We start from the raw sequence: 24,595 nt of genomic DNA, 5'->3' as shown, positions 1-24,595 counted from the left end.
AGAGGTTGTTCTTAGTTTTATTTTAGACTACAGTGAAATCCTCTGGAACTAATCTCACAGTTATAGAATACGGCCATGCATTTCTTGTTCCTCTTTAACAAACCATATCAAGGGGATGAGGAGGGGGGAGGGGTAAAGGGAGGCTAGGCCTGATCCCATAACACTGGTGGGAAGGGAGGTTCTTGCCTGAAGTAGCTACAATTCCAAAGGCTGCAAAACCTTTCAGTTACACATCTCACTCAAAACATACCCTGCGGTCAGGCCTTGGAAGTGTGAAACAAGCCCATCTGTCCCAGTGAAGCACCCCAGTAATGACAGATCAGGACCCTGAGGCCCTAGGTATGGAAGATGCTGGCTGTCCTAGTCACCAAATGAATCCCTGCATATTTCAGGAACCATAGTCACTCCAGATGGAGCTTTCTCTGGCCACCCTGGGGGCAGACTATGTAGGAAAGCACCACAGGGCAGCCGTCTCTCACTTCATTGTGCATTAGGAACGTTGTGACAATCACTAATGCATTTGCTCGCGAAGGAAGATGAAACCACTCGCGTTTGGAATAGATGTAAAGGACTGCTTTGCAGTACAAGCAAGATGGGGATTTAAATGGAGGGAAGCTGCCTGTCCTTAGTAACAGCACAGAATGCAGGTAAAATACTGTAGATAAATCTCACTCCGCGACCAGGTGAGCTCTGCTACACAAGGCCCCGAAATGCCAACACATGCACCTTAGTGTCTCTGAAGTGCACAGAGACCTGATGGAATTCACTGTCTGATATTCTCTCCACTCTTCCTGCTTTAGGTTTGTTCCACGACTCTAGTCAGCAGCTAACAGACTTAACATTCACATTTAAAGTTGAGCCAATTAATTTTATAGCAACCTTACCTATTAGCAAATTGGACGAATATTAAAAAATGCAGTTGATTGGCACCTCAGAAGTAAGATGGCACTTTTCTGGTCTAGCTGTATCAAGTATCAGTGCTTCGATCTGCCAGAGGCAGCAACTGGTGCTGTTGTGTGAGTTTGGTCCTGGTGGGCTTTGAGTCACCACGGTGACTTGCTACGGCCAGTACAGAAATGGACATATGCCAGCTCAGACTAGTGGTCCATCTAATCCCATATCCTATCTCACACAGCAGCCACTGAATATTCTTTTTGTGCACACTTGCTTGTCAAGTTTAGTTGTCTAATATCCAGCAGCAGGGAGTCCCATAGATTATATTCTTAAATCCCTGTTGCAGCTGATTCACAATTAGTGTCAGGCCTTTCTTCTCATGCCCCTAACCATGCAGTAGCTGCATATTCCTCCCCAAAGTGCTCTGCTCATTCTAGTTCGAGCCCCAACACTTCCCCTGACACTTCTAGTCTTATTAATCTCACTGTGACTTCATTATTCTTGTCTCATTTTCCTTTTAATTTAATAAGGTTATTTCCCATAACACCCCCTTGGAAAGCACCTTGCTCCTTGGTGTTCATATACCCTTCAAGAGCTTGAATGTGGGAGGCCTGGGGTATTCAAAGCCAGGATGGAGCTGCTTGGCAGGTGTGTGGCTGATTAAATGTCCCCCAGAGTGAAGAATATATTACTGGTTATCTGGCAGTGGTACTTTACCAGGAATGGGATTTAACACATCCTCATCCCAGCCTGGTCTCTGCTCCGTTTAACCCTTTCTGGCTCTGATGACTCACATTCACGTCAAGACATAAGGTGCTTCAGTAGACCGATAACTGACAAAGAGGATGTTCACTAAAGCGGAGGCTGGAGACGAGAGTGCTAAGAAGCTTAGGCTCACTTATTGTATCGCTATGCGGCACAAAAAGGGAGGGCCAGGGTTTAGTGTGATCCGGTCAGCAGGGCAAATTCAGACAATGCTACTTTCCAGTTAACATCTCCCAAGTATGTGCTACCTAAAGCAGCTTGTCATCTCTGCACCTGGATCCCCGATAGTGTCTCTGGGCTGGGCTGTTTAAACACCTGGGTATTATCCACTTTTAAACAAACAGACTGTCCCTTCTGACTCAAGAACTGCGAGCTGAGCCAGAGAGCCAACACCCTGCTGCTCTCACTGGTACGTCATGGTCAAGCCAACCACCAAAAAGGGAATTTAACCCAGCTGCAGTTCAGAAGCCAGCTCTCCACAGGCTGATTCATCTCTGGCCTCTCTGGACAGGAGGTGGCTTGGTCCTGCACCTTAGTCTTCAGATGTACAAGAAAAAATATCAAAAGAGGCTTTAAGGGTTCCTTACAAAGAGTCGGTGTTTGTCCCTTTCTCCCAGCCGAGGTAATGAGTTAATAAAGTGAAAGCAGAATTAATCAATGGGGAACCTTGCTGCTGCAGACACTCTGCGGAAAAGCAGGCTGGAACCTCGGAACAACTGCCCCTAGGAGAGAGAAGAGCAGAGGGGTTAGGGGAGGTAGGTGGAGACTCCTCAGCACAGCTGCCTGACTGGCTGCTGAGAAGCCTCTGTACAGCAGGGAATGACTCCTACCACCCACCACTGGAGTATCTCAGTGCCTCCATGTGACTGAAGGGTGAGGATTCTGATGAACTTCATCTTTTTAATTGCTGGAGAGCTCAAGCAACTTCTGTCCAACGGGCAAGAGAAGCAGAAACAAACATGGGTGTGTACCATGCAATTGCTACATTCTGTAGATATGCAAACGGGGCACAAACCTCACGCTTCTTGCAAGTTACCAATGTAGCCCTTACAGTCCTGATTTAGATCATCCAGTGACCCCTGCTCATCTTCTGGCCTGATCACTGAACTCCTTAAACCTCAGGATTCCAAGCCTGCAAATTTTCATTCCTTTGTGCTTAATAATTTGCCCTTCCATAGGACTTTTCAACTGAGGATCTCAAAGCCCCAGGAGCTAGGTAAAGGATATATATCTATATCTATTGAAGCAAAGGGATCACGATCTCACACACACACACCCCTCAATTTGCTATACACCAGGAATGAGGAGCTTGTTTAGGCTGAACACAAGATAAACTGGAATCTGGCAGGATGCTCCCCTACCATTCCAAGAAGTGTCATGGAATTTTTATTTTCAACGATGCACGTTCCATGGAAGTCTCCCATCCAGACTGAGTTCGCCAAACTCCAGCATAGCTTGCAAGATCAGATGGGAACATAACACAAGAGTTTCCAAAACTGCCCTGCACAAGTGGCCTCCTCCTTGAGGTGATAAAGGGTCAGAATGAGGAAGAGGAAGGATAATCCAGTGGTTAGAGGGCAATAGCCTAGGACTGAAGAGACCTAGGTTTGAGTCCCTGCTCCACTTCCTGTGAGATCTTGGGCAAGTCTGTCTGTGCCTTGTTTTCCCATCTGTGCAACAGGGATAGTAGCATTGCCCTGTCTCACCCGGGTACTGTGAAGATAAATACATTAGTTTGTGAGGGAGTAATGAGAGCCATAGAAGTACCTTAGAGAGACAGAATGACAGTGATGGAAAGTTTTGAACAACAGGCTACCAAGCAGATTAGACAAGACAGGCTGCCGGCACCTAGTGTCGGGCTTCTGCTAGGCGGGCCAGGAGACCTTTACTGCCTAAGTATGAACACGGCCAATCCCACACTGCCAGGGAAATCCTGCTGTTGGCTACGACGTCAACTAACTAAAACTGCCCACTGCAGCCCTCACCTGAGCGCTGAGATGTCTCCAACACTGAACCCAGGATGTAAACACAGGAGAGTACGGAGGGAGGCCGGCACGTAACCTGCATGGTAAAGAGAGAGGGTCAAAGAGGAGAATGGACACAAGCAGCACTGTGCAGGGAGGGGGAGCAGACACCACGCAGGACTAGGCGTAAGTAAGTGTCAGCATCAGGCTAAAGGCCAAGTTACTGATAAATAATTCACACCATGACCTACTGCGCAAGTCAGTTACAACTGAAGTGTGCAAATACTGGGAGTTACAGGGACACATTAAAAACGTGGCACTATAAATCTGCATCCCCAGCTCCATCTGCCCACTAAGGAACCAGCTGTCACTCAGAAAATGCTATAGCAAAGGTTCGGCTCCCATTCCCCTTTAGGTTTCCCTCTGTTCACAATCTTCCACATCTGAGAAATGAACGTGAAGAGTGTGTGTGTATTTGGGGGTTGCAAGGCTGGCTGAGCTGAAGAAAACAGCTTCGCTTGTTCTCATTTCTCCCCGACCCCCATCCTCCCTGCTTTGATTCTCCTCTTGATCGTCTAGCCCTCCTGCCCTTATCTCCCTAGTACCCTCTCTATTCTCATTCCTATCGGATCACTGATAATCTCTGCATCCTTCCTTAACTATTGCCCCATGTCTTGTCCATGCCTTCTGATCAAAGAGTCTTTGGGACAGAGAATGCACCTTACCCTGTAAGGGACTGTATAATTTATGGTTCCATATGAAAATGTTAAGACTTTTATGGAAAACTACTGTTGACCTCTGTCAACAGAAAAAAGGTCTCAGAATGGAGAACAAAACATTAGGCCTGAGAATCATAGACATACCCGCAGTTGTTCACGGCCATGAGATCTCCCACTAGAAGGAAGGGATACGTCAGCATGCTCACAGCAATCTGAAACCAAGAATCACCAAACTGAGCGGCTCTCTTCTGCACTACTCAACTCTAAAAGCAGCAGGAAACAATAAGGTCGAGCAGGAAGGCTTCATGCAACAACAGGACAAGTTGGAAGTGCCTAGCACACTGAAAAAAGAATTAACAAACCAACCATCAGGCAACTTCTAACCTCTGCTGTGACAAAGGCTATTGGCTAAAGATAGTTTTGTAGCATATCCCTGCTAGCATTTATTCAGGCTGGGAACTGACTTTTCTCAAAGACCCATCTTCTGTGCTCCTTCCACCCACGGAGCTGCCACATTATTGGTCTGACTGATATTCAAGAGGAGGAAAGCTTAGTGGTGCTTCATGTCACATTGAGTAAGTCAAAGAAGAGCGGTAGTGTCTCCCTGTTACCCAATACATTAAAAATATGAGCCATTGCTAAAACATTTTGGGCGGTAGTGAAGTTACTCTGATCTTTAGGTCTAAAGCACCCCCATTCTGATTCGGAATGGTTTGGGAAAGAGACGCACTGGAACCAATTTACAGAAATGATGAGCACCCACAACTCCAACTGCAAGTCAATGGGACCTATGCGTTTCTGATACTCAGCCCCACAGTACATGGAGACAAGACATGAGCTTACATCAGTTTACCTATAAACAGGAAAGGAGGCACACAGAATTACCCACATGCACAGCAGCACCCACACATAGTGTGCACACACACACGCCTGTAAATGTCTATGCATGAGCTCTCACACCAGAGAATGCAGGGCGGCGGAGGATGAGAAGCAGTGTGCCGACTGTCTACATACCCCCATCACAAACTTTGTGTAGCTCCGGATCACAGATGCCTGGCTGAACTGCAATGGAGAGGAAAGGAAGAAACCAGTGGGGTCATGGAAAAGGCAGCCGATGATAGCATCTCATTTTGTCCTTAACTTAAATCCACCTCACACAAAAGTTTAGCACAAAGAGAAAGTAAAGTAAATGGCAGAAAACCAGAGGTAGCCATGATATGACATATACGTGGAACACCCAAGAAAGGAGTGTGGAGTTAACAGATGGACAAGGGCACCCTTTGTGCCAACCATGGCAGTAGCTTGTGTGAAGACATCTTTTTACTAAGACATAAGCTGCCTCTTTCCTAATTTTATACAGGCCACCAGTCACTGGTTACATGGCAGTAACTTTTGGTTACTCACAACCTGGCTTATGTTTGATCCAGTAAACTAGGGGAGAAAGATTCTATATGCCACATCAGCAATGTAAAGAGTACATGGTGGGGGCGGGGGGGAGGGATATGAACAGTTCAACCAACCGGTTCTACTTTCTATGTATTCACAGTTTCTAATGATAGGCTGTTTCATCACACTTTCCCACCTGTCTCATATCCCAAAACCTGGCTGCTTTGCACAGCTATAACATAGTCTAAGAAACTATCAAAACCACTTGTAAGTCTGTTTCCATTAGGATATTTTTGGGAGGGAAGGGTAAGAGCGGAGGTTGAGCATTTAAGTCAATAGATCTAACACAGCCCAATGGGTTTAGACCAAAATGAAAAAGGGCTTGTGATGTTCACACCATTTTAGGCTGAAGATTTGGAACTGCAGAGTCTAAACCCAAACTCCAGCCCCAATTCATCCTTGAGCCTGATCCCTACCCCTCCAAATCTCAACCTAAACTGGACCCTGATTTGAACATAACATCTTCATCCCTCTTTTAGGGCCTGATCCAAAGTTCACTGATTTCTATGCACCCTACTTTCCATTAACCCCTCTATTTTAAGGTCTGATTACAAACCACCTGATGCTGGAGCTAGGGCATCAAAACCCCCTGCTACTCCAGTTCAACAGAATCACCACTTACATTGTCATCCACTGCATAGGTGTTGATGAAATGAGCCAGGATGTTACAGCACCACAAGAAGACCACGTCTCCCAGGATGTGAGGGACTAAACCACTGAAAGAATAAGAACATGAACATAAGGCAGAGAAAGTCTCCTGGGCTACCTTCAGAATCCCACAACTGGGATGGGAGAGAACACTGCAGAAGTGCTTGGAAAACTGGGTTTGTTCTTGATTGTATATTTCAGTCACTTATTGCTGATTAAAAATGCCAAACTGACAGCCCTGAAAACAGAAATCCTGCTTATTCACAGAGCAGATACAGCTCAGGTAGTGGCAATGAAAGCTTTCTCCTGCCTTTCCCCCACTAACGCACACAAATGGGCCTCAACCCTGACCAGCCAAGGACATCTCTACAAGGGGTGGAGAATTCATTCTTCACCCATATTTGGTCCTTGGTCTCCCTGCTGAGAGCGACAACAAGGGGGCTCATCAGTACCACTTGCGGTGGTTGGTTCTGAAACATGGGCTCTCTGTATTGCAGAAGAGGTTTTGTTTTGTTTACAGCAGTCTAACACACGTTAGTCACCCCATGGTAAACAAACACTTTTGGCAGTGAAGACAAAGCCCTTGACATCTTCACACTAGGAAGGGATTCCAACTGCAGGGAGACAGACTGAAATGATCTAACAGAAGTTAGAATTGTAGGCCCCTTCCACAGCTATGAACTGGACTAAGATCTACCAAGTCACCTCAGCCCACTGAATAGTTGCTGCGTGACACCTTTTGGGCACTACCAACCTAAGGTGGATCTGAACAAGTGATCTATAAGTAAAAGGCTTCAAATCCCATGATCAGCCCATCCCCACTTGTTTTTCCTTAAGCGCCATCTCATTGGTTAATCTCTATTTTGAGGTCTCTGCAAGATTCTTTGCTTGATAATTTCCTTTCGGTAAGTTTGTTTCTGCCTGCGTTTCCTCAACCTTTGCAGAAGGCCCTCTTAGAATGCACGAAAAACTATTATTACTACAAAAGTTTTTTTCTCCTGCTGATAATAGCTCATCTTAATTAGCCTCTTACTCCATCTTTTCACGTTCTCTGTATGTATATATCTCTCTCTCTCTCTTACTATATGTTCCATTCTATGCATCCGATGAAGTGGGCCATAGCCCACGAAAGCTTATGCTCAAATAAATTTGTTAGTCTCTCAGGTGCCACAAGTCCTCCTGTTTTATTTCGTCTTCAGAATGCTCTATCCCTTTTACCATTTGGGGAACAACTTTCCTGCCACTAGCACCATTTTAAGATGAGCAGTTTGCAGCCCTCTTTAGCAGCAGAGGTTCATTAAAGGCTCTTTTGAAACTGCCCATCATCTGGGCACAGCCAGCTTTGCTCAGTTATGGGGGGGGCACACTTAAGTTCTGCTGCTTTGGAGCCCTCTAATGGAACATTCCCTACACAGTCTGGGGCATGGCTAGCTAGTCCTGCCTGGACCTTGCAGCTGGAAGCATTACACTTAAGCCAATGGTGAAGAATCAGGATGCAGGTAGACTCATTGGTTTTACCTTTGCCTTTCATTTTACTGAGCAGGCCAGTGCTCATGGTACCCTAATAGCAGAACTCCACTACCCCCATTTTTAATGGCACTTCAAAATTAAGGAGGCTTTTGGGAAATTAATTTCCTTATTTGTGCACCAGCCTCAACTACATTAGAGCCTCCGCCACCACAGCCACTTAATTTATGCTTCGTCTGCAGAAACAGAGCACAAGCCCATTGCTTTAGCCTAGGTCCTACACACAGCTATTGCTCATGTATTTTAATTTCTCAGTGACAAAGGCTTTGGATGGTATCTCAGTAACCAAAGTAGATATTCAGAATATTCCTCCCAAAGTTAGAACATTTATGGTAACTGAAACGTGGGGGCTTCCAGAGCTTGACAGAGCCTCCTCTGACCATTTCATTCACAGAAGTTCATTCCCCTTCTACCCACCCACCCCAAACAGACTGCCTTTTTTGGAAAGGAAAAAAAAAAAAAAAAAAACAGATTTCCTGTTCCATTTGTTGAAGCAAGACAAACTTAAACAGAACAACATGGTTTGGTCCATCTTGTTTATATTCATGGGTTGCTTTTATATTTTTTAAATGAATCCTGTGCTATGAATGGCTGAGCAGCTTTGAATTCTGCAGTTAATTTTGCCAGAGAAACGATACATGCAGGGATATATAACAGAGGGTTAGCCATATAGCGAAGTAATTCACATGTGCAAGAGATATGATAGAGAAAGTGAAGGTTCTAATTTTTCAGATAGTTTGGTTTCAATTTATAGTTTTACAATACTCATCTAGTGTAAAAAATATTTTCTCTCTACAGTAATTCACAAGAAAAATTTGGAAGGCAGTGCCCTGAATAGTTGCAAATACAATGCAGCTGTGCTTAATGCTAATGAAGGAGGGAAGATTCTAGACATTGTTACTCATCTGGAAGTAATGTTTACTGGGTCTCTGCTTTTGTAAATAGACCTTTCCCCCATTTTCTTTGTACGGAGCTGGATCTCTAGGGTTACGTTTATGACAAGAACCATAATGCTTTATACTATCCTTACTCAATCAGAGATGGAAAAGAAAAGTTTGCATGATGTATCAAAATCCAAAAACATATTTAGTAGCATCAGAACTCCTACTGCCCTAAGAGAGAATCAGGTATAGCTTTCCAAACAGGATCTGAGAAAGATCGGCTTTGCTCAGAACTTTTCCCTTAACAGCATAAGAGACCATTTCATTTCAGAGAAGAGAGACCAAATGATCACCCTGTTACACTGGCAGGCAGGGTGCTACGACATAAGAGAAGCAGAACAAGGAAGACATGGAATTCTGCCTCCATGGAACCATCGAATGCAACCCATAGCCAGTTGAGTTTGATGAATTTAGTGCTAGTGGATTTGCATTGACAGACTTCCTGTGAGCTATTAAGTTTAACTGGGTTACCAAGAGAGTTTATTTTATATGGGGAAGGGAGCACGGACAGCTTCTTCATACAGCATTTCCTAGTGCCTGCATCTCACTGTACAGGTTCTAATAAAAAGAGAATGTTAGCAGAGGCTAAGGGGAAGCACAGCTCTCTCTTCTGGGCTTGGGGTCCCCAATACCACCACCCCCTTTGGCTCAATGTGGTTCGGATCCACCAGCCAGATAATCTGAAGAGGGAGCAGTGGGAGGAACTGGTGCATAGATGAAGAATTTCTGGGACTTCCAGCCTTTGCAATTAGGCCAAGCAGCAGGACAAAGAGAGAAGCAGCGGGGTGTCCTCTAGTCACAGTTGCCTTTACCAAAAACATCTGTCCCTCCCTTCCAAGGGGAGTAGGTGTAAGAGACTTTGCTACAGGAGCCCTTCCCCTCACCAGGGGGCAGCAGAGAACACAGATTTTGCACAAACTCTTCTGAACCATCTTTAAATCTTCTCAAGTGCAGAACATTTGATGGAGTAGTTCAACATTTGCAGGAAACAGCTGCCATAACCCCATATTTTTGTTTGTTCTTTGACACAGCTTCCCCATCGTGGTCACAGAGAGCATCAGGGAGGTACTGCTGCGCAGGGACACACACTCTTTGGCATGGATGGCTATGGCCCTGCTAAGTGACTGGAGCTCCTTTCAAACATTTCTTCCCCTTCCTCTTACCACGTCCTGCAACATAAGACACTGCAATGCTGCATCACCATGTGACATCAAGAATCATCCCAATGGCAAGCAGAACTGATGAGCTCCTTATTTTGCTCTACGGTAGCCGCCAAAGGCAAGAGGACCGTGGACTGCAATTCATGAGCAGGGAAAGAAGCATAAAAACAGCAAGGGGGACGTTCACACACACCAGGATGCTGAGTTGTTGAGCAAGAATGCAACCAGACAGGCAGAAGCATGGGAAAGTTCCTAGAGGAGATGTGTGGCTATGTGACAAGGCAAAAGCTGTGTTTAAACTGAAACCTGGATGCCACACAATACACAGCTGGGACCAAATCCTTGATTTAGGAAAGCATCTCAATTCAGGATAGCATTTAAGTGCATGCTTCAATGGGACTTAAGCACATGATTAAAGGCTCATTGTCTTCCAGAAGATCATCATGTACTTCAGTGCTTTCCTGACCCAACCTCCAACAAAGTAGGCCTTTCCCAGCATCAGACTATTTTCACTTGTGAATTCAGACTATTACCAGCATTTAACGATTGGTTGAGAAACACAGTCATGACAATCTGTGATCATTTAAGATCAGATAGTACATCTTAACCACAATGTGCTGGCTAACTTTCCCAGGGCAGACAATTCCCACACCAAAAGCCTCCTGAGCAAAATCCTCTCCCTGCAGTTTCAGAGACTACTTCACTATTATTGATGTAATAAAAAAAAATGACTTACCCAACTGTTGCTAATAACAGCAGCAGGTGGCTCTGTTTTATAAGACATCAAAAGGGGAGGAATGTGAAATTTTGGCTTAAACCCTTAATTATCTGCCAGACTTCCTCTTTAGTTACATTGTCAATTCATCCTGCTTCATAACAGGGTCAGAAGCGCCTTTGAGCTTTACCGCTGTTTAATTTAGACAGCATTGTCTTCAGAATTCTTCACTGCTATAGCGAAGTCAAACCTACTCACAGTATGAAGCACTTGCTAATTCCAATCCAGAGTGCGTCAGGCATTTGAAATGTGCCTCTTCCCATGGTTTAACTATTTGATTTCAATAGTGCACCTCTTCCATTTTTGCACTTGATCTATCATTAGTATCTGTTGTACAAGCAAGTGCTTTAAGTGTCCCTTTACATCACTGAGGCCCAACATCAAAGAAATTATGTATACAAGAGGGTTTCCCTTGCACACTGAAATTTTGATTGAATAAATTGTCAGAATCGCATGCACACACCCCTAAACCTACAGGCCAAACGGGTGTTCACACAAAGGAAAGACTCAATCCTCATGCCTCCAGTGACAGGGAAGTCACTTGGGAAAAGGAGGTTTCAGATAAGAGGGGACTTGAGACAGGTTTTTTGATGTTTGACTGCTTTCCCTAACGCTTTGCGATTAAGGAAGAAAACACAAAATTAAACAAAGACTCACGTACACAAAGAATCCCAAGATCCCTTCTTCTTTAAAAATCCTGCCAATGGAGCTAAACACGCCACTGTTGAGAGAGAGGAAAAAACAGTTATAGCTAACTGGAGTGCATAACCCCGCTCACGATCTCTGGGCAATAGCAGCCTTGCAAATGCCACTGATATCTTCCAGCACCAGAAAGAACCACCCCCATTCCCTGGGAATAATTCTATTGCAAGCACCGCTGGGACCACCACCACCTTCCTGGGATACTTGGGTCAGGGTGTGCATGTGTACGAAAGAAAGCCCTCAATTCTGCAACTGTCCTCTGGTTCACGTTCAATCCAGAGCTCTGTCCACACTGGGATCAGAACTGTGCTAATTACAGCTGTCAGATTTCAGAGTAGCAGCCGTGTTAGTCTGTATTCGCAAAAAGAACAGGAGGACTTGTGGCACCTTAGAGACTAATCAATTTATTTGAGCATAAGCTTTCGTGAGCTACAGCTCACTTCATCGGAAACACCGTGGTTCGGAGGGCTCTAGTCTGCTGAAGACATTTTCCCCCCTCTTACAACATGGGTTTCACTGTGCTATGGTACGTCTTTAGCATGATCCGTCTAGCACGATTCTCAGGAGGGGAACCACTCTTCCCTTTTGGGGGAAAGCATGCTAGAAATCACTATTTAAACACAGATGTAGCGACCAGTACTCGGAGCCTATTACATTTTTGGGATGAAAATGCACCACCATCACCAGGCTCTTATATAGCACTTTTTAGCAGTAGAACTTAAAGCGTCAGAATCTTTAACATATTTACCCTTACACACCACTCTGAGGGGTGTCAGTGCTATTATCCCATTGACAAATTGGGGAACTGAGGTACAGAGAGACTAAGCTATTTGCCCAAGGTCACAACAAAAGCCTGTTGTGAAGCCAAGAATTGAACCAGGGACTCCCAACTCCTAGGCTACTGCCCTGACCACTGGACCATCCTAGATGGTTCATGCAGAGATACAATCATCACAACGGAGCCAATGCTCTACTATGGCCCTGTTGCGACAGGCTCATGGAAAAGTGTCCCCAGACAAGCAGCAGGAGCAGCACCCTTCAGCCCAATTCACCTCCTTGCTGTTTTCAATGTCTAGTCAGGACAGCGATCCAAGGAAAAATCCAGAGTAACTGGAGTGCACCTATGAACAGACCTGCCTAATCAGGTAGACGTATTACAACAGTTGGCGAAAGCCAGAGACAGAATACTTGACTTAATAGAAGCAGCGAACAGAACAGAACCCAGCCTTCTCTGCTCCCTGCACGACACTGCCGGCCACAAGGCCAGTCATCCCCCAGACAAAGCACAGATTTCAGTTACATTCCTGGCTGTGCAATCAAAGTACGACCTCGTGCATTATTATTTCAGCTCCTCCATTCTGAGTGAAGGAGGAACAGACCCTAAGACTCCTGACTCCAAGTCCTGTGCTTTAAACATCCAACACAAATGCCAGAGCTGTTTACCTGTATTTGACTTCCCGACCTACAAACTGGACCATGCAGCGCATCGAGATTACTGTAAGGAAAGAAACAAAGGAGTTTACAAGGAACCAAATTAAGCTCAATGACTTTTTAAATGGATAGGCATCTGGTCTGGGAGGTGGAAATGACATGGAAATCAAATCACAGTCCCCCAAAACGCCATCAGCCACAGTGTCCCATCATCATCCTGAGAATACTGAACAACTACTCCTCCCCAGCCACCCCCTAATAGCAGTGATGGATTCCAGGTCATTGTCCAATAGCAGGAGAACTCATAAGAACTGGATCACCCTTGTCCACATGTTTGTTGACCCCACTCAAAGGACTCCAATAGATTGGTGAGGCACGATTTCCCTCTACAAAAACCACGTTGACTCTTCCCCAAAAAATCTCATTCATTTATGCGTCTGATAATTATTTTTTTACTATAGTTTCAACCAATTTGCCTAATCCTGAAATTACGGTTACTGGCCTGTAATTGCCTTTTTAAAAAATTGGCATTACATTGGCTATCCTCTAGTCATCTGGTACAGAGGCTGATTTAAGCAATGGGTTACATACCACAATTAGTAGTTCTGCAATTTCATATCTGAGTTCCTTCAGAACTCTTGGGTCAAAACCATCTGGTCCTGGTGACTATTAATTACTGTTTAATTTATTCCAAAACCTCATCTATTGACACCTCCATCTGGGACAGTTCCTCAAATCTGTCATCTACAAAGAATGGCTCAAGTGTGGGAATCTCCCGCACATTCTCTTCAGCGAAGACTGATGCAAAGAATTGCCTTAGCTTCTCTGCATCGGCCTTGTCTTCCTTGAGTGTTCATTTAGCACCTTATCATCCAAGTGCCGTTCCCCCCCAACCTCATTGTTTGGCAGACTTCCTGCTTTTGATGTACTTAAAAGTAAATTTTGTGTCTTTTGCTAGTCGTTCTTCAAATTCTTTTTTGGCCTGCCTAAATTATACTTTTATATTTGTAAAACTCCGAGTATAAGCTACCAAGTGAGCTGTAAGAGACAGCCTCATCTCCAAGCTTTGAATATCCCATCACTAGGATGCTGAGTATTATCCTTTTCTAGTGTCAGTTTGTAACTCATGCTCTTCTAATGGATTCAGATGCTAGGAATCACAATGGGCTTAAGTTGCAGCAAGGGAGGTTTAGGCTGGACATTAGGAAAAACTTCCTGCCAGGGTGGTTAAGCACTGGAATAAATTGCCTAGGGAGGTTGTGGAATCTCCATCACTGGAGATTTTTAAGAGCAGGTTAGACAAACACCTGTCAGGGACGGTCTAGATACTACCTAGTCCTGCCATGAGAGCAGGAGATTGGACTAGAAGATCTCTCGAGGTCCATTCCAGTCCTACGAATCTATGAATAATTTTTTTTTTAAAACAGAAACAAGCACAATGAATTCAGTGACTAGAACTGGATATCCAGCATATCTCAGGGCAGGCAAGGGGGTTAAGCTTTTAAATCAAGATCAGGCAACAGGTCAGAGGAACAGGACTCACCGTGCAGGGGATGTGAGATAACCCGGGATATACACTGCATCAGCATCTCGTGAGAGGTCTGGAAAAAACCATACCACATTAAAAGCTGCAAAGACACTAACCGTGTTACAAGGAACAGGCCTATTCACTGCAACTGACTCTACAATCATCACCTAGCTACAAGAGATCAGCTACCGCCACGAGAAAATGTTTTCAGAAGGCTAAATTAACTGGATTTGTTTCTCACACACGACTCCTATGCCAATTTTAATATTGCTGAATTATGCAGTATGTTCCGAAGCCTGGGGAATGACCCCAAAAGAGGCTTATAAAGAACATAAACATCACAGAAGTACCATGTCCCTACCACAAGGGTGTAAGTACACTGCCCCAAAACATTCAAAGCCTGATCATCTCCTAGGCTGTGTCTAGGGCTCTGTCATTCCTGATCTACTTTTGCATCTGTTTCACTCCTTGGTTTTCTGAATGCTGAGGACCTGGATATGGAGTGAAAAACGGGCACCCACATCTTTTCCCTTTCCTCTTATTAAACGTAACAAGTTTAAAAGACCCACAGGACTTAATCGACATTAAGCTGCTCAACAATATCTGTATGAAATATTTACCAGCCAGGTCCTAGGGTGCACTCCTGTTTAGTGTCAATACCTTGGCACTCACAACGTATTTTTCTGAGCAATTTCACCCATACCAGCTATGTGTATGCTTTGCCCCAGTGCTTTCAGCCTCTAGGGTATGTCTCCACTGTGAGCTCTCTAGATTATTCATTAACATGCAATATTCATACACTGAGATTGCCCTCAGAACCTGCATTTGATAAAGGTTTAATGAGGAGAAAATGCTCCTAACCTCTTTCACCACTTTTCGGAGAGAAGTCTTCACATCATCCTTGTTGGAAACATGCTCCATGTCCTCCACAGGAAAGACCTGGGGTGGGAGGAGAAAAAATAAATGAAATTCACAGCAACTGAACAGACGTGAACAATGACTGGTCTGTGCTCAGGGCTGACAGTGAAACCAACAACGTCTCAGTCAAATTTTGAAGAACGTCGCCTAATGATAAGACTAACAGGCCCGATAAGGAACTTTAAGGATCATATATCACTGATCCTTCACTGCAGACAAGCTCCCACTAACTAAAATTTGAGCATGCAGACTTTTTAAAAGCAACTTGAGCTGTTCTCAAAATATGGTCCAGGAGAATCACCAGCATGTATGGGTTTATGGACTATTTGCAGTGGTCCATAAAGCCACAGGGACAGAGAACACTGGAGGGTATAATCAGGAGGATGGAAAGAAGAGGAAGCAGAAGCAGTACATAAGACCTTCTTCTCACAAAATCATGCACACAAACAGCTGGAGAATCACCAATTTAATGATGGGCACATCCAGAGAGAATTCACTGGAGGCTGAAGCTGTTTCCATCTTGCTTCCGAGCAATTTTTAGAGCTGACTAGAACTTACTGGTTCTCAGCAGAGCACACGCACAAAGAGGGGAGTTTAATGCTCCACATACAGACATGGCCATAACCACCTGTACATGCTACTTAATTCTGTTCCAACAACACTGTGAAATCATGTAGTGTTAGATCCACTAGGTCCCTTATGAAAAAACAAACGTGCCCTTTTACCTTCTTCACAGTCCCCCGGGTGACGGTGGATAAAGTGCTAGAGATGATTCGAGGAGCAAGGCCGCGGAAGAGGCCCATTTTCCCATCCACTTCCACAATGTGTCTAGCTAGGTAAGAAAACAGGACACTGGTGTCATTTCACAAATCATCCCAGTAGCAGGGAATGGAACACAACAGTTTGCAGAGTCTCCAACTTCCAATCTGAACAGCACAAGCACTCAAGCATGTTAAAGCATCTGCCTGAAATGACTTAGTATAGTATCTCAAGTGATTTATCACCCACAGAAGCTTCAGATGGGATGTGAAAGAGCTCTGGGCTGCTTCTAGTTGCCAAAGAAACTTTAGCATTCCCCCCCCACCCCCTTTGGCTAGAGATGGAGCATTAATTCTGATGTCTTGGACTAATAAACCTTTTGATTATGTTCTACCTAACTAAAAGAGTTAAGGCATTTTAACTGGATTAGGACAGGGAGTGAAGAATCCCTTGTCTGTTGCATATGGTTTCTTCCTCCTTCCAGCCCAGAGGGCTTAGTTTGAGAGGATGGATAGCTAGGGTGCTAACATGGAAGAGAGGAGACCCAGGTTCAATTCCCTGCTCTGCCAGACTTCCTACGTAACCGTGGGCACGTCATTTAGTCTGTACCTCAGTTTCCCAGCTGTAAAATGAGGATAATAGTACTTCCCTCTCACAAGAGTGTTGAGGATAAATACATTCAAACTTGTGAGGCACTCAGATAATGGGGGCCAAATAAGTACCTAAAATAGATTTCAGGAATGATAATTTATTCAGTTCTTTGAGATCTTTGAATAAGGTGCTATATAAAACTTCAGTCATTACACAGAACAGCTGAATGCTAGGAAGAGAAGAAAAACAAGTGCATCAAATTTATCTCTGGTGTAACAAAACTGATTTCAGTGGAATTACAGCGGAGGTGAATCTGACCCAATATCTGCTGAGCACTAAAACAGATTGTTCCTGCCCACCCACTCTTTGCTTTCTACAAGGCTGTTTGTTCCTTAATGGAACATTGCATGGATTCCTTAAATCACAAGACCCCCATCACTGCAAACATATTATGAAAATAGACCATCTGACAAGGGGAGACACTGTAGAACTCCCAATGCCTAACATCCCCAGAGCCACAAGAACAGGTCTACAATTCACTGACTGATTGCTACTGCATTTTGAATTCCTTCCCTCATCGGATATTTCAAGCCAGATTTCAGGATCCTATCCATTTCTGCCTTCTCATTTTAAAAGAGCTTTACACAGACACTTGTCACTCCTTGCCCCTCAAGTATTATGACCATTTTAAAAAAGGAGGCAAAGCAATGCACCCAAGGCCAGAGAAATTCACGGTCAGCACTAGGAGCAGGATTCATGAGTGTATGACTCCCACATCTCTCGCACGCGGATACACTTCTAGAGAGAAATTAAAATGTATTTTTCTTGCAAATATCTTCCCCTCCCTTGCTTCTTTACTCCTTTTTTGCAAACTTCTGCCCCTTTAAGGGCCCATCTACACGACAAATAAGCATGTCAGAGGATCAAGTTCCACCACATCCGTATTTTGTAGTGTAGAGAGGAGCTTAACTGTCCCTTAAACCAGGCTAAATCCTTCATCGCTAAGTTTTAGCTCAACAATAAGCCACATTTACATTCCCCATCTACACTACAAAACAGAACAGTGTGGTAAGTGGGCCAGGGAACAGCAGTGTTAGGTGACGTGGTTAAATGTGTAGAGTAGACCTTCATGTAAAGTCACCTCCATAATAATCTCAACCCCAGCTCATTAGTAAAATTACAAACATCTGCCAGTTTACTAAACTGCAATGGTGTACATAAGATTTAGCTCTTCCCAACAACTGTTTTTTTCTTTCTTGCAACAACTGTTACATAGATCTAGCCAAAAGCTTTGACTACAATGTTGAGGCAGCAATCTCTGCTTGCAGTTGAACTCAACAGTATCATTAACAAGGAAAAGAAACTGTGTATGAGTGTTGCCAAAGTATGAGAGGCAGAAACCTGGGGTATACATCAGAGACAAGACAGAGCTGTATCAGGACACTCCTGTATTGTAACTGGGACTGAGAACGTGGGCACTTTAGCTGATTTAAATAGGTCCTACGTGGACAGTTCTCACACCTTCCCCTCCAGAATATGGTCTCAAGCTATTACTAAGATATACTCACCGTATGTGAAAAAGCCAGGTAGGTACAATACTTTTCTCCCCAGCACGTTTCTCCCAATGGCTGGAGGTAGAGGCTCATGCCCGACCTTCAAAAGAAACACCGGTCAGCTACTATCCACTTCTTACAAGGACTCCCCAAAGCCACTGGATCACAAGAACGTGATCATCTGTATCGTGTGTTATAGCAGAGCTGTATTCCTCCATGTCTCCAATCTATTCCAAACTGAGTGTAAAGATACTACTCCCCCTCTCTAAAGACAAACTCCTTCCCCAAGGGTACCCCAATGCTTAAAGAAACCCATCTCCTTTTCTCAAAGAACCCCATTAATGTAGGCACCCTGGCAAGCCAAGACACCAGTATTACTGTTACAAACATTCTTGAGTAAGTCATATTTCTGAGATATAACCAGGCATTAGACTCCACCCATATCCAGCCCAACCCAATGGGAAAGGCCCACTCTTTTCCTTATGTTTCACAGAGCGCCCAACACAACTCTTTTATTACCCCTTCCACATAGCACATCACAATGCTTTCACCCTTCAGTAGCTCAAACATGTGCCATGGTCCCTCCCAGACATACCAGTGTCCCACAATCATACATGTAGAAACCCGACCATGCAACAGGCTCTGAAACTTTTGCATGCTCCAGCCTTCTCATATTTGTACCAAATTCTGGAGTCACTCTGAACTCTAAGACTATCCCCCCATACCTTCCAGTTCTCCAAGACTCCCTACACAGCCCCAGCGCAAAGCACTATCAACTCTCACTCTTCACACACAGCCCAGAACAGCCCTACACCCCGATCTCACACAGTCACGTAGTCCCCAAAGTGCCGGGCTCTCCTTCGGTAGCCCAAGCCCCTAAACATCCCCCTGACAGACAAGTCCGTCTCCATGCCCCTGAATCCTCCACCCCCCCCCAGCACTCCCACAAAATGCCCCAGGCCCACCCCTGTGCACAAAGGTCTCCTACAATGCCCTGGATCCCCCGCACCCCCCCAAAGCAGCCACGTCCCCCCCCCGGGGCTCCCCCCAGTCTCCCCCCCCGGGGCGTCCCCCCCATCTTCCTCTCGAGGCTCCCCCCCCCCGGGGCGTCCCCCCCATCTTCCTCTCGAGGCTCCCCCCCCCGGGGCGTCCCCCCCATCTTCCTCTCGAGGCTCCCCCCCCCGGGGCGTCCCCCCCATCTTCCTCTCGAGGCTCCCCCCCCGGGGCGTCCCCCCCATCTTCCTCTCGAGGCTCCCCCCCCCGGGGCGTCCCCCCCATCTTCCTCTCGAGGCTCCCCCCCCCGGGGCGTCCCCCCCCATCTTCCTCTCGAGGCTCCCCCCCCCCGGGGCGTCCCCCCCATCTTCCTCTCGAGGCTCCCCCCCCCGGGGCGTCCCCCCCCATCTTCCTCTCGAGGCTCCCCCCCCCCGGGGCGTCCCCCCCATCTTCCTCTCGAGGCTCCCCCCCCCGGGGCGTCCCCCCCATCTTCCTCTCGAGGCTCCCCCCCCCCGGGGCGTCCCCCCCATCTTCCTCTCGAGGCTCCCCCCCCCCGGGGCGTCCCCCCCATCTTCCTCTCGAGGCTCCCCCCCCCGGGGCGTCCCCCCCATCTTCCTCTCGAGGCTCCCCCCCCCCGGGGCGTCCCCCCCATCTTCCTCTCGAGGCTCCCCCCCCCCGGGGCGTCCCCCCCATCTTCCTCTCGAGGCTCCCCCCCCCGGGGCGTCCCCCCCATCTTCCTCTCGAGGCTCCCCCCCCCCGGGGCGTCCCCCCCATCTTCCTCTCGAGGCTCCCCCCCCCCGGGGCGTCCCCCCCATCTTCCTCTCGAGGCTCCCCCCCCCCGGGGCGTCCCCCCCATCTTCCTCTCGAGGCTCCCCCCCCCGGGGCGTCCCCCCCATCTTCCTCTCGAGGCTCCCCCCCCCCGGGGCGTCCCCCCCCGGGGCTCCCCCCAGTCTCCCCCCCCGGGGCGTCCCCCAGTCTCCCCCCCCGGGGCGTCCCCTCCATCTTCCTCTCGAGGCTCCCCCACCCCCCGGGCGTCCCCTCCCCCGGGGCTCCCCGCAGTCTCCTCTCGGCCCCCCGCGGGCCGCGCCGCACCTGGATCAGCAGCTTGACGTAGAGCGGCGGGTGGCTCAGCGCCGTGAAGCCGGCCCCCAGCACCACGAAGAGGGACTCGGATCCTTCCACCGGCTCCGGCTCCGGCCTCCCCCGCGCCCCGAGGCCGGCGGGGGCGGCCCGGAGCCCCCGCGGCAGAGCGGCGGCGGCGGCGGCGGCGGCCATCGCCCCTCCCCCCCGCACCAACGGCGGGGAAGCCAGCTGGGGCCAGCAGCGCGCACTTCCGGATCCGGGGAGGGGCACGTGACTAGGAAGCGGCGGGGGCAGGAGCGAACGTGGTGACGTCGCCCGGCGGAGGAGGCGTGGCCTCGGGCCCCGGCCCAGGGCGGGGCTGCCCCCTGTCGGGGGGCTCGCGCAGGCGGTTTGCCGCGCGCTGCGCGAGCCCGGGGCCCAGCACGTGGCCTGAGTCAATGCACCCAGCAGACAACCTGAGCGTTGCCCACTGGCTGGGCAGGCCCAGCTTCGCCAGTTCTCCCCCTGCGCGGTAAATCCCCGGGCAGATGCCCAAGGCACAAGCTGCCTGGGCTTCGCCCCCCCTGGATTTACACGGGCGCACTTCTCATAGCTCAAGCTTCGTCCCTCGGGTGTTTCCGGGTGTCTGGTTGTAGGGAGCGTGAGGTCATTGTTCCCCGTTTATCGCCTCTTCCCGCTGGCTGGGAAAGTCTTTGGCTGTGACCTGGGTCCAACAGTTCCCACTGTGGAGTGTTTCAGAGGAGCAGCCGCGTCAGTCTGTATTCGCAAGAAGAACAGGAGGGCTGGTGGCACCTTAGAGAGGAACCCATTGATTTGAGCATAAGCTTTCGGGAGCTACAGCTGCATGCGTGCGATTAAGTGAGCTGCAGCTCACGAAAGCTTATGCTCAAATAAATGGGTTCGTCTCTAAGGTGCCACAAGTCCTCCTTTTCATTGTGCGGTGTTATCTCTGAGAGGTTTCTATTGCACACAGCTCCTGGGGTGACCCTGGTGCCTGTGCATTTCCTCAATCAGCCATTGTTTTTGGCAGTTGTACCTGAAAAGGCTGTTTTGAACCTCACAACATGCATCTGAAGAAGTGGGGTTTTTACCCACGAAAGCTGATGCCCAAATAAATCTGTTAGTCTTTGAGATGCCACTGGACTCCTTGCAGTTTTTGTGGATACAGACTAATACGGCTACCCTCGATGCACAATGTTTCAGTAACACATACAAAGCTGAACTTCATAACGTCACATACAACGATAGCACATACAAGCCAATGAGACGTTAATGTCTAGCAGATAAAGACTTTTAGAATGATATCTTACAAGACATACTTTGTACAAAACATATCCTAATTACGTGCAGGGCCGGCTCTACCGTTTTTGCCGCCCCAAGCAGTGAAAAAACCCGTCTCCACCGAATTGCCCCCACGGCCGGCGGAACGGAGAAGCTGCCGCCGCATTGCCGCCACCGCGGAAACTCTGCTGCCCCTTTCTGACTGCCACCCCAAGCACCTGCTTGGAACGCTGGTGCCTGGAGCTGGCCCTGATTACATGGCAGTGGCAAATATTGGGGTGTCAGGGTGTCACACCCAGATGTTCCTCCCACTCTGTCAAGCCCCCAGTAAGACTGCCTGTCTGATAACCCCCATGTTGCAGTTCGTCTTTGGACACCTACCCCGTGAGATCTGCTCCCTCTCTGGTCCGCTTTCACACACAGCTGCCCTGCCCTCCCCAGATAGTCACTCCTGTTGCCAGATGAATCGTCTTCTGGCATTCGGCATATCAAAGCCTGAGCAGCTTTCTGACATCTCTCCCACTGGCAGCTCCTTTCCACACTAACCTTCCCGTTTGTGTCTAATCTCTGCGGGACGTAGGACAAGGCCAAGAAACTGAAGTTTTTGGGTTGTGTCAGCACCCTCAGAAGAGCCGTCAGCACCAGGAGCCCAGAGAGAAACCTCGATGCTTTTATCAGCAAAGCCCTGTTTGTGGAGAAGACAAAGGTGAGTAAAATACACACTGGGGTTGTGTTACTAGGCGGGGTTAGTGATTGGCCTGGAGAGCTCTGCAGATTTGTCTAACTTGAACTGCCAACCATTGGATCGTGTTAGACATTTGTCTGTTAGACTGAAGAGCCCATTATCAAGTATTTGCTCCCCGCAGATGAGACAGGGATGGATTGGCAGTGGTGGGGTTCTGCCTGCTTACACCATGCCGGGATCCTGCGGGGGAGGCCACGTGAGGACATGATGGCTCAGTGCTGAGATACAGGTCGCTGGTTCAAACCTCGCCCGTCTCAGCTGGGACTGGAAATCTCCACCTTCTCCAATGGTTTGGTGCTGAGCTGCGCCCGGCGGGCAGGAGGCCACATTGCAAAGACAAAATAGCCTCCCGGACAGCAGGTCCAGCAGAGGCCACAGAGGGGAGGAGGAGGCGGGTTGCACCTTTGCAGGAGGCACGTTGGTGGGGGGCGCGGCCTGGGCCGGGCACCTGGAATTCCGGTCTCCAGGGCTGGCGAGCGGCCCAGCACTAAGGCTACAGGCCACGCGTCCTGGGGGGCTCATGGCATTTCTCAGACCCTGGTGGGATTTGCAGATGTGCTCAGTGCTGGCCTCCTTCTGCTCCCGCTGAGGTCAACAAAACGGCTCCCTCCCGCCCACCGTGGGAGCAGAGTTAGGCTGACGCTGGGTGCTCTGGACAACCCCACCCGGCGCGTCCCCTCCTCGCCAGGCCTTTGGTGGGCAGCGAGCCCCTGTATCTGGCACCTACAGGAGAGCGGCTATGCACGGGGCTGGGGAGGGCTGGTGCGACCAGCGGGCCCGGGGCTCAAAGGCCTTTTATGCTGCCCGTGAGCAGGAGGGACGGAGGGTCCCAGGGTACCTTGACATAGTGATCCTTGGAGCCGGTGACGACCAGGTCGTGGTTGCTCGTGGTCTGGTTCACAGTCAGACCGGCTCGATGTGGCCGGTCAGCTTCCCAATAGACAGTAACCTATAAGCAGGAACTGGGGCCATCAGGGTCTGGGGCGCACTCAGCAGGAGACGCTCGTTCCTGCAGGCCCTTTGCTGGCCCTGTCTCCAAGGCTCCCAGCAGGGACCTTTCCAGCCCCGGGCCCCTCTCCACCACCCCCTCGAATTGGGACCTCCGTCTCTGGGGCACTGAGCACAGAGCACCCTGGGGATACCATGTCCCTGGGCACGATGGGCCGCAATCCCGGCCTCGGGTTAGGGGTGGACATCTGGGGTCAGGAGCAGTGTCAGAGCGGCTCAGCGCACCAGCCAGTCACCCCACGGGCTGCAGCACTGGGTCCTGCTTTCACCCAGCCTTGGGCCTAATCATCTACCCCGGGGATGTGTCCCAGCAGCTGCTGTAGTGCGAAGAGCCTTGTCACTGAGGCCAATGGTCCTAGGCCAAATCCACCAAAATAACAGCTTCCAGCTGGGAGGGAGCGGGCCCCAGCCTAGCCCAGAACGGCTGCTCCCTCTGCCTGGGCAGCATCCAGCTCCCGCCCCACAAGAGCTGCCCTCGCCTGGGGGCCCGAGCCCCGGTGCTGCCCTGACCTGTTGAGCTCCCAGATGCGGGCGGAGTTCCCGGCCGCGGCGTAGAGCATGGTGCCGGCGGGGTTGAGCGCGATCTGGTTGATCTGGTGCTCGCCCTGCACGCTGGCGATGGTGCGGGTCGTGGTCCCGGCACAGGCGTCCCCGGAGATCACCTGACCCGAAGAGCTAAGCCAAAGAGACAGCAAGAGGTGAGCCTCAGGGCAGAGACCCTCGTGGGGCGGGGGGCAGGTGAAATGCGGGTGGGGGGGGATTTACACAATGTGCAATGGAAGATCTGGTCCATTGTGGACTGATTAGAAGGCTGGGGACAGACACTAGAGGGCAAAGCAATGCCACTTCCTGGCCCCATGCAGTGCCAGTGGTGCCAGGATGAGACCCCCCCTCAGCCCCACGTCCCCTCAAACCAGGAGCAACGGCACAGCAAGGGTGACCCAGGCAGCAGCTCTCGGGGGGCGGCCCCAAGGGAGGTGCCTTGCCGAGCAGCCAGCCAGACCCACGCCCAGGGGCGGAGCAACACAAACCCTGCCCCTTGCCTGGAGTTGATGGTGACAGGCAGCCCAGGCCCGTTCCCGCCAGTCTGATTTTAGGTCTGGGGAAGGACTGCAGGCAAGGAGACGTCTCAGTCGGTGGCTGGGCACCAGAGAGAGGGGCTGA

At 48.9% G+C, this 24,595-nt stretch overlaps 1 protein-coding gene across 1 annotated transcript; it reads right to left on the bottom strand.

Moving 5' to 3' along the window:
* Position 1: 1 nt before the first annotated feature.
* Positions 2-20,609, bottom strand: MTCH1 (mitochondrial carrier 1). The gene is made up of 12 exons (XM_048826385.2): positions 20,407-20,609; positions 18,337-18,421; positions 16,144-16,250; positions 15,362-15,439; positions 14,516-14,573; positions 12,985-13,036; positions 11,501-11,560; positions 6,411-6,504; positions 5,357-5,404; positions 4,487-4,554; positions 3,645-3,720; positions 2-2,381 (listed from the first exon to the last, which is right to left on the bottom strand). The coding sequence occupies exons 1-12, from the start codon at positions 20,587-20,589 to the stop codon at positions 2,310-2,312; spliced, it is 981 nt and encodes a 326-aa protein (XP_048682342.2). The 5' UTR covers positions 20,590-20,609; the 3' UTR covers positions 2-2,309.
* Positions 20,610-24,595: the final 3,986 nt, after the last annotated feature.

Source organism: Caretta caretta, chromosome 21, assembly GCF_965140235.1.
Source record: "Caretta caretta isolate rCarCar2 chromosome 21, rCarCar1.hap1, whole genome shotgun sequence".
NCBI lineage: Eukaryota > Metazoa > Chordata > Testudines > Cheloniidae > Caretta > Caretta caretta.
Note: the sequence above shows the minus strand (reverse complement) of the source record. Positions and strands in the feature narration are given on the sequence as shown.

What these genes read in the sequence shown, in the direction of transcription:
- MTCH1 (XM_048826385.2), bottom strand. Translation starts at nt 20,589, where the DNA reads ATGGCCGCCGCCGCCGCCGCCGCCGCTCTGCCGCGGGGGCTCCGGGCC. An exon ending in CCCGGGGGACTGTGAAGAAG is followed by an intron (nt 15,440 to 16,143) that starts GTAAAAGGGCAC and finishes CTCCCACCCCAG; the next exon opens with GTCTTTCCTGTGGAGGACAT. An exon ending in ATGGCCGTGAACAACTGCGG is followed by an intron (nt 3,721 to 4,486) that starts GTATGTCTATGA and finishes TTTACCATGCAG; the next exon opens with GTTACGTGCCGGCCTCCCTC.